Source organism: Pelecanus crispus, chromosome 3 (genome assembly GCF_030463565.1).
Source record: "Pelecanus crispus isolate bPelCri1 chromosome 3, bPelCri1.pri, whole genome shotgun sequence".
NCBI lineage: Eukaryota > Metazoa > Chordata > Aves > Pelecaniformes > Pelecanidae > Pelecanus > Pelecanus crispus.
In genome coordinates this window covers 73999692-74018162 of record NC_134645.1, presented here as the reverse complement: position 1 = coordinate 74018162, position 18471 = coordinate 73999692, and the positions used below count along the sequence as shown (strand labels likewise).

The following is an 18471-nucleotide window of genomic DNA, read 5'->3' as shown; positions in this document are numbered from 1 at the left end:
CGTGCGGGCGGCGCACGTGGGGCCGTTATGTAAAGCGCGGGGTGGGGGGGAGGCGGCGGGCGCGGCACGCAGGCGCGCGGGGGGCGGGCCGCCGCGCATGCGGGGGCCGCGCGGCGCGCAGGCGCGCGCGCGGGGAGGGGCGGGGGAAGGCCCGGCCGCCTCTCCTCGTCGTCCCCCCGTCCCCCCCCCGCGCCCCTCCCCCGGCCAGACGGCGGAGGCTCCCGGGCGACAATGAAGCAGCAGCAGCCGCAGCCCCCCCAGTCCCAGCCCCAGCCGCCGCCCTCCGCCGGCGCGGGGGTCCCGGCCTTCCTCAGCAAGCTGTGGGCGCTGGTGGGCGAGGCCCCCAGCAACCAGCTCATCACCTGGAGCCAGGTGCGGGGCGCGCGCGCCCGCCCGCCGCGGCGGTTGGCCGCCCCGCCCGCGTGCGCGGGGCGGCGGGAGCTCACACCCCCCCCCCCCCACCTCACACCCCCGTCCTCCGGCGGCGGCGGGCACCCGGGGCCTGCTGGGGGGGGGGGGGGAGGGAGGGTCGGCCGGCCGGCCGGGCGGGCGGGTGGCGGGGCCTGCGGCGTCCGGGAGGGAGGGAGGGGAGCCGCGGGCCTCGGCACGCGTGGAGAGGGCGGAAAAAGCGGCCGCGCCCGCTCGCCTTGCTCGGGCTCCCCTCGGGAGAGCCGGGGGAGCGCCCCGCCGCCCGCCCCCCCCCCCACCCCCGGCCGAGGCGCCGTGCGGCTGCTCGGGGCTTCCCCTGCGCCGCGGGGCTGAGGGACGTCGCAGCTCTCCCAGCCCGGGCGCGGCTGCTGGGGGGAGGCCGGTTCGCCTCACCGGCCCTCCGCCGCTGCCTCGTCTCCGGCTGCGGGCACCTGGGGAGTACGAGCGCCGGTGCCCGGCGGGGCGGCCGCTCCCGGGCGGCCGGTGGGGGGCCCTGTTTGCCGGCCCCGACGGAGCGGTCGGCGGGCGCCCCTGGGCGTGGGGGGAGGGCAGGGATCCGAGCGCGGCCGGGTTTGGCGGTGCGCGGACACGCGGCTTTTATTAAGCCGTAGCACGGGCAACGCGGAGCTGCGGTGGGGTTTTCCGCCGCGGGTTGGCGAGTTCCTAAGTAACAGGGCTCGCCTTCGCTGAGCCGCGGGCTGCGTGACAGCGCCCTGCAAAAAGAAGATGGGGGAATCGGGGTGTCGGCGCAGCCAGCAGGGCCGCCGTGCCCCGGTGCGACACCCGCCCGGCTCCGGCGGCGCCCGTCGCGGGGCTGCCTGGGGCCGGGGGCTGCCGCGCCGCCGTGCGCCGCCCGCGGGGCCGGCTGGGAGCGGCCCGCGCTCATTGGCGGGCGGGCGGTCACGTGGGGGCGGGCGGCCACGTGGGGCCGACAACTGTTGCGCTGGGGCGGCCTCTTGCCGGGTGTCGGGGCCACCTGCGGGAGCCGGCGCCCCCCCCCATCCCCGCACCCCCCACACCCCCACCGTGTGCCGGGGAGCGGCCCGCAGGGCATGGCTGGCGGGCAGGCACCCGGAGAAAGTCAAATCGGGTAGCCATCAGCAGTGATGGGGGGACCGACACACGGCACAAGTGTTGATCTGCCTCTGTGTCAGTAACTGAAGTCCCTTTCCTGCGAACTGCAGGTTAAACGTGTACGGTGGCAGCGTTGATATACATCTACTTTGATTTCTTTTTTTTTTTTTTTTTTTTTTTAAATGGAAAACCTGAGCTGGATGTCCTTTCACCTTTGAGTCCTTTCTATTCAAATGCGGGCTGTTGTAGTGAATAATATAGAAGCGTTATCAGAGCAGAAAGTTTATAAGTATCTTAAAATATTGGAAGGCAGGATGTAACCGCTTTCTTACAATTTAATGAACGCCAGTTTCTTACTATGCAATGAAGGGCTGGCAAGTTTGCTGCAGTAAGAATCATTAACTCTTGAGATAAATGCTAAGCAGGTTTTTTTAATAACTTCTTTTTTTTAATAATAACTTTGTTCTTTTCTGTATCTTAGAAGTTTTAAAAAGAATTTATATTTAAAAAATCGTGTTCTCAAACGGTATCAACATCTTCAAGTGGTGTTGAGATGGCAGCTCTCAGCGGAATTTGATTGAAACGCTCAAGCAATGATGAAATGTTGTCTTAAATGTTTTACTGATAATGAGTTACCAGTAACTTCAGCCAAAATTTCCTGAAGAGGGAAGCAGGTAGACTTGGTAGCTTACAGCAGCTTTTCCTTCTAACTTTCTTTTTCTTTTTTCTGGAAGAGAGGTGCTAAGGGCTGTATGAAGATTGAGACGTTGTCTAGCTTAAGAAGTGCCTTTTTTGCCACTTTACGCAATGGAGAATTCCCAAATTCATTGCTTACGGTTATCTCAAGTAAGCGCACCAAGGCTATTATTAGGTACCCTTGTATTATTTTCTTAATTAAAAATAAAGACTAATTATTTGAGATTCTGCAAGGCTGTTTGTGGAAAGAAGATCCGCTAATCGCAGTTGATGTTATCAGCATCCAGGAGTTCTTGTATGGGGGAAGGTATTGGGATCACATCTTTTAAAAATACACTGTCGGTATTATGGGATACAGAAAGTGTACCAAGTGTAACAGGGGAGGAAGAGTACAGTTACTAGAATATTTTACTTTACTCCTGTACAAGTCCATATCCTTATGCTGTAAGGATAAACACCATCTGAAACTGAACAGCCAAATTTTGTCTCCCTGCATACGTATCTCGGTGAACTTATGGGTGTGTGTTGTCCATGGAAACACGTACAAGGAGTACCAAATGAAGTACTTGGAAGATTGCTGTATGCTGCAGTCAGTAACGCTAGGACTTGAAAACTGTGTTTAGCTATGTAGTCATGCTTCAGTGAGTTCAAGTCAGGCCTTAACGTCTGTACAGCTTTGCTGTAAATGACTGCCAGGGCAACAAGAACTAGGAGATGTGTTGCCCAGATTTTTCTGCACTAGGCCTGAAAAATGTCAAAGTGACAATAAAGCGAGGTGCCACATGAAAGCTGTCTGTTGGCGTCACAGGTCACTGTAGTGCTGCTTGTTTGAGTACTTTCGGCTGGTGGGTTTCATTAATGCATTGGCTAAAATGATCTGTTCCTGCCTTTTCCCTTCCACCGACTGATTCTCAGCAGGAGGTAGGTAGGCATTACTGGGAAGTTTTTACCTTCCTACCCTCCTTTCGGAGCTTAAGCTCGTAACTCATCCAGGGGTGAGCCATTCATAAATCCTGTTTCTGACAGTCCTTGCTGGTTTGTCAGAAACAAGCTCTTGGGCAAGGATCTTCACGTGGTCTCATGGTTGGTTCTTCAGGCTTCTTGGGGTCATAGAACTGCTGGCATTTGGGGGTAAGAAACATGTGTGACTTGTTGAACTAAAGGGATTCTAAGCAGATGTGGTATCGGTGTTGGCATTTGTCGAAGGTGATAGGCTTCTCATTAAATACAGGTGAGAGTACTGCGATGTACAGACAAAACCTAAACTGTTTTGAAGTACCTAATTTGGATTCTGCCACTTATTTGTCCTTTAGTTAATGGAGCACAGTCACTGAAGAACAAAGAGCTGAGCCTTCTATTTTAGTCAAAGCCTGTGGATGAAATAAAAGATCAATCCTCCCTCACAATTGGCATCCCAGGCAGAGGGGGATATTGCCTTGGGTGGTTACCTTTTTGGTAACTCCAAAACCCAGTGGACACCCTCAGCTCTTTGACAGCTCCATCTGCTCTACAAGTCTTATCAAACTAATCATGCTTTTATACTGGAAAGCAGAAGGGACTCTCAGCTGGTTGTTGAGTTTTTTTCCCTTACATAGTCTCTTTGTTAGATTCCTTCCCCAATACCTTGAAGCTACATACAAAATTGATAGTGTTGTCCTGTAGTAAAACTGTGGTAATTGTTGGTAAACAATTAATTCATTTCTTGAGGAAGCAATGAGTAACAGTAGAGATGTTTCCTTTCAGATATGGATAGCGATGTCAATTGATAATACTCTGTTGCTTTGCAACTGCAGGGTTTGTACGCTTTTCGTTGTGGAAAGTTGTAGGCAAGCAGATCAGTTATGTACTGCATGCACAAAGGAAACATTCCTATCTGGTGATTAATTCTAAAAGCCCAGTGTGCTTTCTACAACGGTCTTTAAGTAGCTTAATGTGTCTCTCTCGTTTTAGAATGGCCAGAGTTTCTTGGTGTTGGATGAACAGAGATTCGCAAAAGAGATTCTTCCCAAGTACTTCAAGCACAACAACATGGCAAGCTTTGTCAGACAGTTAAACATGTGTAAGTTCTTGAGTTTTTGCTTTCTAGCATAGTTCTAGATCCTGTACATGTTTACTTCTAGACAGTTTCCTTTGAGTAGTGGCCCTGTGTTCTCTGCAACTAGAAAACTGTCTGATCCTCAGAACTGATACCTGGATAGTTGGAACAGCATAGTTTGAATTTCTTAATGTGGGTTTTGAGAGGGTTGTGTTCTTTTTCTTTATCTTTTTTTAAAGATGGCTTCCATAAAGTTGTCCATGTTGATTCTGGGATTGTCAAACTGGAGCGGGATGGTCCAGTAGAGTTTCAGCACCCGTATTTTAAACAGGGCCGGGAGGACTTGTTGGAACACATTAAAAGAAAGGTTAGTGAAAACTCAGTATGTGGAAAACCTGTGCTAGTAAATGCGAATGAATAGCAAAGTTCATGTCAAAGTTAATTGCAGGATTGTGAGTGCAAATAAGTTTGGAGCTCAAGGAAGCAAACTGCGCTGGTCTATATCTTGACTTGTTTAAAGATATTTTGGGGGATTTAGCTAGGCTCCTTTGTGTGACTGCTTTGGTGTCATCATAGTAAGTTTCACAGGTGGCAAAAATGAGCGAGCTGTGCAAATACGACGTTTTGCAAATGGGTATGAGAAGTGCAGAGCATGCTTTGACCTTACCATCGGTAATATAACAATCTGCTTGTTTAGGTAGCTTGTTTCAGAACAAAGCTACTGTAAGCATTAAACTTTCCACCAAAGAGAACAGGGGGCAAACGGATAAATGTGTGTGTTATGCTGCTGAATGGGATTCTGAAATGTGCTCTGCTGTTATTGAGAGTCAGGTGAATATAGATACTGAACAGAAATAGGCCAAGTTAATCTGTGGTGAGGGGGATGTACTTAACATTGGGTTATTGTGAAGCAGTTATGACAAAGCAGAGAACTCAGGAGAATGCCTGAAGAATCTGAATATGGACAAATGTTTGTAACAACTAAAGCTAATGTGGTGATAGCTGTAAGAGGACATGTCTGTGTGTTTCCGTATTTTTTATTTGATGTTTGGTTTATTATTAACTTAAATGCATAGATTATCAACACTGGAAGAAAATATATTTGATCACCAAAAGAAAATAATAGTTAACAATGAGTAAAGGGAAGTATTGTTTCTGGATTCTGATCTTTTAAAGGTTTCTTCTTCAAGGCCTGAAGAAAACAAGATACGTCAGGAAGATCTCTCCAAAATAATAAGTAGTGCTCAAAAGGTGCAAATTAAACAAGAGACTATTGAATCTCGATTGTCTGCCTTGAAGAGGTAAGTTGCTGCATCAGCAACTGATCCCTAAAGTGGAGTAATTCTGATAATAGATATCAGACAAAGACCTAATTTTTCATGTCTCTTGATTTCTTATTGCCTATCTTTAAATGCTGCTTTAGGAAAATTAATTTCAATAAAAGAATTGCATTAAAAATTGAATATTCTGATATGGCTAAAAGTAGTAGTCAATGTTTGGTGTGTGAAGAACTCCCTAGTAGTGGGCAATTAAATAACACCTTTAATAACAGTTCCATAATGCTGCTGAGGCTGAATATTCAACTCGGGTCTTAGCATAAAGTATGCTGGTTTATGTCTTCAAGTTTGAAGTGTACTGTGTTTAGTTTGATACAGAGTTTGGTTTGTGCAAATTGCTTGTAATACTTTCTTACTACAGTTAATGTCTTTGCTCATTGCTTTTTATTTTCCTGTTGTTGTCTTCATTCCCCTGCTGCTAAAAATTGCAGGAGAGTTAATGCCTATGAAAATCTGTTTAGAAATCTAATTTGGAAATTCATTAGTTACCTCAGCGACGGAGGTACAGAATCTAAAATCCAAATGTAAATAGAGTATTTTTAGAATTGCATTGTTACCTATTTAGTAATTATGATTTATTCTCAACAATGAGAGAGATGTGTGTCACGAATTACTTAATCCTTTAGAGTATGTAGATACAGACAGGATATATGAGTGTAAGCTTGTGCACTGTAAGTCACAGCACCTCAACAGTAACTGTATCTCAGGACTCCTTAACTGATGTTAACTTGAGAAAATAAATGATTATGTACCTCTGTGGCAGAGGTCACTGATTAGTTCAAGTTTTAAGAAGTAAATGCTGTCGTTTCTAGTCTTCAGTTCTAATTGCTTGAGTGGTAGAATATTCGGAGGCAAATTGATTTTGTCTAGGAAGAGTCTTTATTAGAATCTGGCCAGTCTAGAGTAAAAATGTTCATATTCACCCTGTTCAAATCATAGACAAATTTGGGTTGAAAGGAACCTCAGAAGGCCGTCGGGTCCAAATCCCTGCCCAGAGCAGGGCTCACTTTTTGCTGACATACAGTTGCTAATGACTTGACAGTTTGTAGAGATGAGGAGATAGAATTGTTGGTCTTTGGCATCCATATTGTCGTCCCATGAGTTTAAAATGAGGTAGAAACTGGAGCTAAATCAGAAGACCTAGTCCTACTGTTGTGGTTTAACCCGGTGGGCAGCTAAAAACCACAGAGCCGTTTGCTCACTCCCCCAACTCCCCAGTGGAATAGGGGAGAGAATTGGGGGGGGGAGTAAAATTCGTGGGTTGAGATAAAGACAGTTTAATAGGACAGAAAAGGAAGGGGAAATAATTATAATAATATTAGAATATACAGAATAAGTGATGGACAGTGTGATTGCTCACCACCCTCTGACTTAAGCCCAGCCAGTTCCTGAGCAGCAGTTCTCTGACCCAGGGCCAGCTCCCCCCAGTTTATATACTGAGCATGACGTCATATGGTGCGGAGTATCCCTTTGGCCTGTTTGGGTCAGCTGTCCTGGCTGTGCCCCCTCCCAGCTTCTTGTGCACCTGGCAGAGCATGGGAAGCTGAAAAGTCCTTGACTAGCATAAGCAGTACTTAGCAACAACTAAAACATCAGTGTGTTATCAACATTACTCTCCTACTAAATCCAAACCACAGCACTATAACTGGCTACTAGGAAGAAAATTAACTCTATCCCAGCCAAAACCAGGACACCTACAAAACATTAAGCTGGTGAGAAATTGAGAAGGTTCAGAATCCCTGACCTCAGTTGTTAAATTTATGATGGAACTATACTCTTAAATTGTATGTTAGACATAGGAGTAGTTTGAGGAGTAAGTAACAAGCTTCATCACACTGCATATAAACGGCTGTTTCTGAAAACTTAGCTTAAGGTTTCCTAAAAACCCAAACACCAGTGGAGAAATTTTCCTCCTTTTTTGACATACATCTGTGTTGAAAACTAAACTGCAAAAGAGAGTAGGGTGGTATGTTGTCTCTCCTTCATTGAAGCTTTTGGTATTATATACCTCTAAATATGCTTTATGCTCTTGGAAACAACGAGGTTCACGGATATGATAGCAAGGGCCACTTTACAGCAGGTTTTATACTGTCTCAGTAACTGGACTCCTGTGAGTAGTGGAACAACCAAGGTTTGTAAAATGGCAGTTTCAGGAAAACTGCCGTCTTTGCTATGCTCCTATTATTTTTTAGCACTTAACATGTGCCTTTACTGGAGCTAATAGAGGCAGCTGTTAGGATGACCTACAGCTGCCTGTGTTACTTGAGAGCTTGTTCTGTAACAATGCTTTCAAGGTGGATGTACTGTTGCTGACAGGTGGCTTCCATCTAGCAAGAGGTGTGTGAGGGAGGACAAACAGGCTTGATATAGATGAAGAACTCTTTTTTAATGGTGAGAGGAAACTGCATTCTTACGCTGTTCGGTCCTTTGGTGCTGCCAGAAACCAGTTGTATGCTTGGTTTTTATTTATTTAATTCCTTAGGATTTAATTACTAGAAGGAGAAGGTAACTTTGGGAAAGCAAACAAAATAGTTCATTTTTAAATGTTGAATGTATGTGTAATAAGTATTGCCAAATTTGGGATTTCGGGTTTTTTTAAGGGGTCTGGAAATTCTTTGCAGGCTATTTGTTGTGTTTGGGTCTCCATTTTGTAATTATTTGCCAAGTCTGCTGACTGTGTGACCTCCCCCCCAAGTCTAAAAACACATTTCAGAAAGCTTTAATGTAGCCAACTAATCTTTAACAAAAATGATTAACATGAATATTTTAAACTTAGTTTTAGTTTGACTTTTAAATCATCCTTTTCAAACAGGGAGAATGAATCCCTTTGGAGGGAAGTGGCAGAACTGAGAGCAAAACACTTGCAACAGCAGCAAGTTATTCGGAAGGTAAGGCTTCATTCAGGTGTCATGTGAATGAGCAAGTGAGTGTTTCTGAACTAGGAATACTGTGCCACATGTTACCTTACTTTGCCCTCACTCTTTTCTGTAGTGTGTGAAATGTCTTTTTAATAGAAAAAACAACAGGGTGGTGTACGGTGAACAAATCTTTGTGAAACAAACATTCAATGTGTTTCACCACATAAGCAGAAGATAAGGTCAAACTCTTGTAAACATTTTCAAAGAAAGAGGTTCAAAAAGGTCATACATCATTCATTAAGGTACCTTTAAAATGGTCCATCCATTTTTTATTGCTTCAGGAATCAGATGGCTAATACTCTGTGTCGGATGATGTCCGGAAAAACTCTTTCTCACTGCAAGAATTACAGAGTTCTGTATTGGAAATTCACTACTGTCCTGCTTAACTAACCCGCTGACTATATTTCTGAAGTTACCAGAATAGATTATTGAGTGGAACCCACTGATAATATGTTAGCTTAGCTTAGTTTAACAGTTGCAAGGAGTTTACAGATTTTTTTTTTTGTTACATACCAGAAATAGCAACACTGAAAGCAGCGTTGTAGCAGAGACACTGATTTTTTTTTTTTTTCCAGTTTGTTCAAGCCAGATACATACACTTAATCCTTAAATTTAAAACATAAAGGAATAAAGTCAAGCATTTCAAAAGGAAAGGCAGCTGATGAATACTGTTAAGTATACTGTCATTTTTTCTGCATCTGTCAAAAATGCCTTTCACCACAACCAGTATTTACAGATACAGGTTGTGTATACAGTCAGCATCCCTACGTGCTTTCTCTCATTGATTATTAAGTTCTTCAAATAATTTGAGTTACTGCATGTTTTTCTATGTACTGTATGATATGAATATGAATATGTATATATGAAGTCTACTCTTACCTCCTGCTATGTGAAAAGCCTTTCTCAGACAACTGAATAACTCTGTTCTTTTTACATATTACCAGCAGTATTTTCTACTCTACCGCGATTTTTAACTTTTCTGAACAGTACTATGTGAGAGTTACTACACAAAACAAGTGATCTGCTGTTTATGTAGAGTTTTTATTATTGAAGTCTTCTGCTGTAAGGTGTCTTGGTACTCTGAGAGAAACAATTACAGAGTAGAGCAACTAACAGTACTGTTCTTTTATTTATAGATTGTACAGTTTATTGTTACCTTGGTGCAGAATAACCAACTAGTGAGCCTAAAACGCAAGAGGTAATTACGGTCTTGAAAACTTGCTGTCCAGTGAATATACTGACATATTTTGTTGATTAAAACCAAATAATTAGTTTTGAGATGGCTTTCTTCCATTACTCTTTCTGATTTAGGCCTCTACTTCTGAACACTAACGGACCTACAAAGTCAAATGTATTTCAACAAATTGTGAAAGAACCAGCTGACAGTAACCACCATGTAAGTTTTCTTTTATGCATGCTTTTTGTTGTGATGAAGGAAGGAGTGGAGGCGGGCAGACAGACCAAGTAGCTTGTCTTGTGGGGAATAAAACAGAGCTGTGTACTGAGAGCAATCAACTTCTAGAAGTGATATGCCATGTTGTGTTTCCTTCAGAAGAAATTGCGGCTGGTCACGAGCGGTGTTCCCCAGGGCTCTGTTTTGGGGCCAGCCTTGTTTAATATCTTTATCGATGATCTGGATGAGGGGATTGAGTGCAGTAAGTTTGCAGATGACACCAAGTTGGGTGGGAGTGTCAATCTGCTGGAGGGTAGGATGGCCCTACAGAGGGATCTGGACAGGCTGGACCGATGGGCCGCGGCCAACTGTATGAGGTTTAACAAGGCCAAGTGCCGGGTCCTGCACTTCGGGCACAAGAACCCCATGCAACGCTACAGGCTTGGGGAAGAGTGGCTGGAAAGCTGCCTGGCCAAAAAGGACCTGGGGGTGTTGGTCGACAGCCGGTTGAACATGAGCCAGCAGTGTGCCCAGGTGGCCAAGAAGGCCAACAGCATCCTGGCTTGTATCAGGAATAGTGTGGCCAGCAGGAGCAGGGAGGTGATTGTTCCCCTGTACTCGGCGCTGGTGAGGCCGCACCTGGAATCCTGTGTCCAGTTTTGGGCCCCTCAATACAAGAAGGACATTGAGGTGCTGGAGCGTGTCCAGAGAAGGGCAACGAAGCTGGTGAAGGGTCTGGAGCACAGGCCTTATGAGGAGCGGCTGAGGGAACTGGGGTTGTTTAGCTTAGAGAAGAGGAGGCTGAGGGGAGACCTTATCGCTCTCTACAACTACCTGAAAGGAGGTTGTAGTGAGGTGGGTGTTGGTCTCTTCTCCCAAGTAGTTAGTGATAGGACAAGAGGAAGTGGGCTCAAGCTGTGCCAGGGAGGTTTAGATTGGATATTAGAAAAAATTTCTTCATGGAAAGGGTAGTCAAGCATTGGAACAGGCTGCCCAGAGAGGTGGTGGAGTCACCATCCCTGGAAGCGTTCAAAAAACAGGTAGATGTGGCACTTTGGGACATGGTTTAGTCTAGTCTACCCTTGATTGGTTTAGTGTGGATTTGGTAGTGTAGGTTAATGGTTGGACTGGATGATCTTAAAGGTCTTTTCCAACCTAAAAAAAAAAAAAAAATCACCATTCACTTTTCAATATAAGCATGTATAAGCCAGTTACCTGTGTATTAAATACAAGCCGTTTCCTTTTAACAATAGTGCTATTAGAAATAGCGTATCTATGTTGTGTTGTTATCTCTGGGAGTTAGGCACCCCTAGCCCCATACAGGGACAAGGACCCAGCGTGTTGCTCTGCAAGGCAGCATCCAACCCAACAAAATCATGTCCAGTTCCCATGCCTTTTGAATGTGTCACGCCACTGAAAGTTATTTTCTGCTGTCCAAATAATGGTTGGTGGGGAAATCATTGGAATGAGTGCTGTAGCATGGCACTAGAATTAGTAGCTTTATAACAAAGTAGTATTTAAACGGCAGTCACTGTTTTAGTAGTCTTAGTTCTTGTGTAGTCCTGTTGTCGCAGCTTTTTTGTTGCTTTTGCTGGCAGTGCCAGTATATTTTTATTTCTACACCTGCAGTATTTGCCAAACATTTTTTTGTGTAGCTGCTGTTCTCCAGCTTGTTCATTTATTTGTATGTTTTTTCTATTAAGTGTAGATCTATACAAACAACTTGTAATCTCTGTGGTGTGAGAAAGCTCTTGCACCTCTTTAGAATTGAAGCATTGTAAGATAAAATGATAACTGTCAGAATGCTGAAGCTCATTGTCCTTCTGTCCCCTGATTCTTTTTAAAATAATTCTCAGGTACCTCTCAACAGAAATGAGGGCTTAAAACAAAGGGAACAGATTTCAGATGACATCATTATTTATGATGTCACTGAGGATGTGGGTGATGAAGAAAATCCCATGGGTGATGAAGAAAATCTTCCCATTACACCAGAAGCACATGAAGATACCACTTCAGATTCTTCCAAGTAAGAAGTCTCTAGCAGTCTATATAGATAATTGGCTTTCAGTGTAGTATAACATGCAATAATTCAGATGTCTTAATTTTTTTTTTTTTTTAAATGAAGTGGTCATAATTATTCAGTACTCCTGCACATATAGAAGCTTCATCTGTGATTTCACACTAGGTTCTGATTTATTGATCTCGGGATTTGTTCCCAATAGTTAATTGGCTGTTGGAGGTTTAATATGCAGAGGATAGAAACTAGTGAGAAGCAATCTGTATTATTGCACTCTTGTTAAATATCCTACTTGTCCAAAGACAGAGTGAGTGATGTCTTCTTCCTTTTGGTTATGAATACAGGCAGGAATGACTTCCCTTGTTTTTACAGATTTTTATGAAGAATGATTTGCGTGTGCTGTTTGTCAACTGTTGGTGTGGCCTTTGAACTTTATTAAGCCAGTTAATTTCAGGGGTTTTTTTGCAGTCCCGAGTGTTTCATGACTATGTTCCTTCCTGTCTGTACTTAGCACTGTAGAAGCAGTTCATCTTTCAGCTATGAGCAGTTGAAACTTGGTCCAGGGATTGAGATGCAGCTCTCTTCCTGGGTTGCGTTGTGTTGTTAGGGCCTGTATTATGCCTCAAGGAATAACACTCAGACATTTCTAGCTTATACTTGAACTAGTACCATTGTTCTTGTTCAGCTGATGTCTGGGAAGGCATTCTCTGATAGAAAAGCTTCATGAAGATAAGGCTGTGAGAGACAGCACAACTAACAGCTACTTAACGGTTAAGAAAACCAGAATATGGATTAAAGCAAATTATTTCAGACTCTTTCTTGGTTTTTAGCTTGTCTTCCTTGTATACATAACAAGGTTAATTAACTAAAACACTGTCGACTGAGATCCTTTATGTTATGGATGCTCCAGAATTGACTCTGTTCAGCAGGAGCAAAATACATAGTCTGTCTAGTTTGATGGCCTTAAATGCTTTGGTCCACTTTGCACATACTTTACATTATATGCGATCTTATAGTTGTTCTAATGCAAAAAATATCAGTGTTCCCTTATCTTTTTAGTAGTTGTTATTGTGGTCTAGCACAACAGTGTCTGCTAGCTGAGCTGCATTAACTGTATTGAGCGTTACAGCACCATATCAACGGAAAATAGATAATTAGAGTATCTTGCTGTGTTTCGTATTAAAAAGCAGTAGGAAGGTTTATTTCCTTATAGTAGCTTGACTAAAATGAGAAGTAACTAAACCTGTGGAATAGTACCAATTTAAATTGAGTGTACGAAAAGCTTTAACTCATTTGTCTCCTATTACAGCTGTAGTCATTCTCCCGATATTGTAATTGTGGAAGATGATAACGAAGAAGAATATGCCCCTGTAATTCAAGGGGATAAAAGCACAGAATCAGTTGCTGTCCCAGCTAATGATCCCCTCAGCCCTGACACTGACAGTACAAGCCCACTCATGTCAAGTGCTGTACAGCTGAATAACCAGTCGACTTTAACTGCAGAAGATCCGGTCTCAATGATGGATTCCATACTCAGTGAGAATGGAGTAATTTCACAGAATATAAATCTCCTTGGAAAGTGAGTAGCCTGCTCTTTTGGTTTTTTAAATACTAGAACTGATTGTTTGACTGAAGTAAAAAGAACTGAATAGTAGTTTCTATTGAGAACTTTATAGGTCACCTTTATTCTAGCTGGTTTCTAAAGATCCTTCTATTTTAAGTATTTTAAGATGGGACCTCTGATTGTCATTGTGAAGCAAGTGAGTTGGGGTGCGCAATCTGACAGTGTAAAGTTGTGGATATTGTTGTTTAAACTGTCAGGATTTATCTGTGTAGCTCTTGCAGGCAGATGGGACTCATTAGGGCTACCTGGATGCAAGAATTGCATCTCCGTTAATGTCATGTCATGGTGTTACGTTGATGTGATACCTATTTCGGAGCACCTGTCTGCTTTATTTGGGTTCTCCTCCAAAGAGGCTAAAAGTTTTAATTTTTTTTCCAGAGGATGTTTCTAATAGAAGACTTAGTTCATTCTAGTTCTGGTGAAGATTTCTAGATATATGTAATATATCTGTATAAAGTTTAATTGTAGATTTCTCTTCCTTTTGTTAAGGCATACAGCAATAAATACTGTTTGTCTTCTAGAGTTGAACTTCTGGATTATCTTGACAGTATCGACTGCAGCTTAGAGGACTTTCAAGCTATGTTATCAGGACGACAGTTCAGCATAGATCCAGATCTCCTGGTCGATGTAATTCTCACTGTTTATTTTAAGTATTTTGGTAATATGGTACAGAAGATACTTGTGTGGGTTGTTACTGTTTAAAATAGATTTAAAACACAACAGATTGGCTTTCTTGCCATTCTTCCCTTTAAAAAAGGAAAGTTATAAATATTTGTGAATATGCGTTTCTGGGGCACTGGTATAATTCTCAGTTCTACACCACTGCTCAAGTGAATACTTAAGTTTTTGACTGAAGAATGGCTTTCTTAATGAAATAATGCTTGTATTTGTTGCTACATGAACTCAGATGCCAATCAGATTAATACTCTTTGTTTGAAATAGCCCAGCACGTCATCTGTGGTCTTCTCAATGAACTGGGGTTAAAAAGGCCCTTGGCATTTATTTCACAAGTTTATCTGCCGTTTCAGGTTATTTCTTAGGCGTATGTATATGTTTTCAATTTCTCTTCAGATGTATGCCGAGTAGAATGGCCTAGGTTGGAAGGGACCTCTGTGCACGTCATCTGGTCCAGCCCCCTTGCTCAAAGCAGAGCCAGCTTGAAAGTTGGATTGTGTTGCTCAGGCCCTCATTGAGTCAATTCTGAATCTCCAAAAGATGGGAGATTCCACAGCCTCTTGGGTGCCCATTCCAGTGCGTGACTCTTTTTCCCTGCTGCAGCTTGTAGCTCTTGCCTCTTGTCCTTTCTCCACCTCTGTGGAGTTTGTCTTCTCCATCACACCTCTTTAGAAGCAGTGGAAGAGTGCAATTATCCTCCCTTGTCTACCTTCTCCAGACAAAATAAGCCATGCTCCCTCAGCCTCTTGTATGTCCTAAGTCCCCAAATATCTGTGGCCCTCTGGACACTCTCTAGTTTGGGAACTCTCGTACTGGGAGGCCTAAAACTGGGCATTCTTGCACAAGTGGCTTCAGGTGCTGCACAGAGAGAAATAATTGCTCCCAGTGACCTCCTGGCTGTGCTTTGCCTGTAGCAGAGCGTGCCTCCCTGTAGCAAGGCCGTGCTGCTGGCTGACGGTAGGGTGTTGTCTACCACGACTCCCAGGTCCCCTCTCTGAGGAGCTGCTCCCTGTCCCTTTGTTCCCTAACCCGGGTCAGTGGTTACTCGGTGGTTGTGTCCCAAACGCATTTGGCTGCTGAACCTGATGGAGTGCCTGTTGGCCCCGCTCCCATTTTGCCAGCTCTGCTCTCCCACGTTACTGATGACTCCTTCCAGTTTGGTGTCACTTGCAGACTTGATCAGGGTGTGTTCTTCCTTACTGTACGCTGAATTCTCCATGCAGCCACGTGAGAAGGAATTGGTATTTTAAGACTGCAGCAAACCACATTAGCCTAAGTTAGATGTAGTATAGTTGTTACCTTCATGACTGAGGTTCATGGCGTTTCAAACCATTACGCTCCAAAGCTAGGTTTTCTTTGTGAAAGTGGTAACTACCTGTAAATAAACTGTAATCCTGATAGAGGGTGAAAACATTAAGTACAGGGATTATTCTCACACATGCAGATGTGATGTTCTTGTATTCTTAACAGCGTCGGGATACCTAAAACTTGATGTGTTTTGTCTTATTCAGCTTTTTACAAGCTCCGTGCAGATGAATCCCACAGATCATATCACTAATACCAAAGTAAGTCTTAAATCCATTGCTTAATGTACACAGTAGTGAGAGATGCAAACTTTATTCATTCTTTACTGGTATAATAGCACTTTTTTCATGCTCTGGCTTTCAGGACTTCCATGTGAATAGGAAGGCTGCAGCTGAATTCATCCTGTTTTGTTAGTTTTTAAACAGAAAAGGGAGACACACGCTAATTTAAATAACGTCCTTTAAAACCTGTGTTACCTTGAGGCCAATACCTGTACATTGTACCAGTCTCTTGACTTTCGAATCCCCTAAGATTTTAGTACTTGCAAACGTGGTGCACTTTGTCAGAATGGTTTCATCTGTATTGTCTGGTGGGAAAAGGAAGGCAAGAATAAGCAGCAGCGCAAAGATCTAGCTCCTTGAATTTGTCCTGTTCATTTATGAGCATTAGTTTTGGTTCTTGCTTGAGTAAGCCTGTGTTTCCATTTCACATTTTCTCAGCCAAGGTCTGCTACTGTGGGTAACTGGTACCACTGCATCCCTTTGCAAATAAAAATTCAGGTTTTTTTAATAGTTGGTCAGCTCTGTTCTCTTGGAAAAGGCTTTAAGCATACGTTTAAGATTTTGCTTTTGTTTCCAGATGGAGACAAAGGGAATAGAAACTGTCAAGAATAATGCTGGTCCAGCGGCTTCACAGGAAACACAAGTTTCTAAGCCCAAATCAGGTTAGTAGTAATGTTTTGTTGAAGCGGTTTAACAGTTGAACAAGCATTGTTCTAAAACCCATCTCAGTTATTTGCTGTGTCTGGTTTTGTGTCATGCCAATAAGCAAATAACCGACAGAAAATATTTACTGTATTTGCTTTTCAGGTTTTTGGTGCTGCACCAGGTGCAGAGAAACTGATGTTTTGTCAGGAGGATGTGAAGAAATAATGTTACGCATGAATGTAACAGTTCTTTAATCGCTTGTTTAAAGCAAATACCTATAATAGTTTTTTTCACTAATTATTCTTCAAATAAATTCTGTGGGTTGGATTTTATTTTTTCCTTCTGCATGTAGGAAAGCATGTGAACTGATGATGTCTTGGGAATTTTTTTTTCCTTCAGATACACAGCTCATCCAGTATACTGCGTTTCCACTCCTTGCATTCCTCGATGGGAACCCAGGCTCCACCGTTGAGAGCGGAAGCTGCGCAGCCGAAACTCCTTCCTCTGCCAACAAACCCCTGGAAGTGGACGAGCTCCTGGAGAGCAGCCTGGATCCCGAGCCCACCCAGAGCAAACTGGTGCGGCTGGAGCCGCTGACAGAGGCAGAAGCAAGCGAAGCCACGCTGTTCTATCTATGTGAACTTGCCCCGGCACCCATGGACACAGACATGCTGTTCTTGGATAACTAACGTAACGGGGACTCTGTACATAGTCATGAAGATGAACTATTTATTTAGAATATTGTTTGGTATATGAGTTTTTTGTAAATCACTGTTTTATGTAACCAGATAACGTGGAATCTGAAGTACCTTTCCTATGTTACTTCCTACAAGCAATTGTTTAACTACATGGTTAGGCAAGCTGTTAAGACACGGTTGGAAATACCAAGTCAGACTGTTACACACTGCTGTCAAATACTTGGTATTACACATATCGCTAAATATCCCAGGTAACCAAACACTTGTTATTAGTAAGCTTTGATTTATGATTTCTTATACTTCTGGTCTTACATACGACAATGTAAACTCGTAGTGTATGGTTAGGGAGCACTGACTTTCCGTATCTTGGGTTTTTTCTATTTTTTACAACATTTTGTTTAACAAGGGTGAGGCTTTTTTGGGGTGGGGGGGACCAGGACCTGATGTAGGCTTTCTTTTTCCCTGCTTGAACTGGGAACAAAGTGCCTGTACCTTGCTCAATCTTGGTTCTGCCTTACTTTCACTTCAGTGGAAGTGCTCACACATAGCACAAACTGGAGAAAAGTTCTTCACAGCCGCCAGGCCCCTTGACTGCATGAGTACTCTTAACTTGGACCATCTACTCTGGTAAAATAAATGTTACTTAAGTGTGATGCTTGTTAAGAGTTGTCTCTTACTCCATGTGCCAAGCAGCTGTGGATTTACCAGCCTGTTTTTCATGCCTCAGTAGCTGTGCAATGAGGTCTGCTTCTATGCATGTTTATTGGAAAAGTTTCATTATCTCCAGCCTTCAAGGTTTATTTGTAAGCCTCCAAAACAAGCAGCTAATGCAGCAAACTCTTTTCCTTCAGTACTGCACAAAATGTTTTCTCCTTTGTTTTCTTACTGAAAACTGTGGCAGAGCGCTGTAGCTTCCCTGCAGGGAAGCAGGCGTGTTCACATTGTTGCTTTTACTGAAGTACTCCACCTTCATTGAAGTGAACTTACTGCAGTTACATTGCACAGCTGAATGCCAGAGGGGTCAGCGCAATGCTGGGTGAAGGTGCAGTTGACACACATCATCTCACCCTGAGCTCCTGATTTAATATAAACAGTAAAATGAATCATAACTGAAAAGTTTTGCTCCCTCTCTGCCCTCAAAGCTGCAGATGGGTAGAAAGTGTTGAGAGGCTCCAGTGTGTAAGATGTTCCAGTGAAGGGAGAAAGCGGAGTTTAGTAACTTCCACAATTCTGGCACTGCACTCAGTTTCCCCCTTTGTTTTTTTTAAAAGGAGTAGTCTAGCCACTTGTGCAAGGAGCTGAACCCACAGACACAGGTGCCTGTTCATGTGTAAGTAGTGATTT

General features: G+C 43.6%; 1 protein-coding gene across 1 annotated transcript; it reads left to right on the top strand.

The window, feature by feature from the left end:
- Window positions 1–231: 231 nt before the first annotated feature.
- HSF2 (heat shock transcription factor 2) lies at window positions 232–17839 on the top strand. Its single transcript, XM_075707506.1, has 13 exons — window positions 232–372; window positions 4150–4258; window positions 4474–4601; window positions 5411–5535; window positions 8384–8459; window positions 9626–9687; window positions 9801–9885; window positions 11739–11908; window positions 13209–13478; window positions 14045–14150; window positions 15710–15763; window positions 16362–16446; window positions 16829–17839. The coding sequence occupies exons 1-13, from the start codon at window positions 232–234 to the stop codon at window positions 17116–17118; spliced, it is 1701 nt and encodes a 566-aa protein (XP_075563621.1). The 3' UTR covers window positions 17119–17839.
- The last annotated feature ends 632 nt before the right edge of the window (window positions 17840–18471 follow it).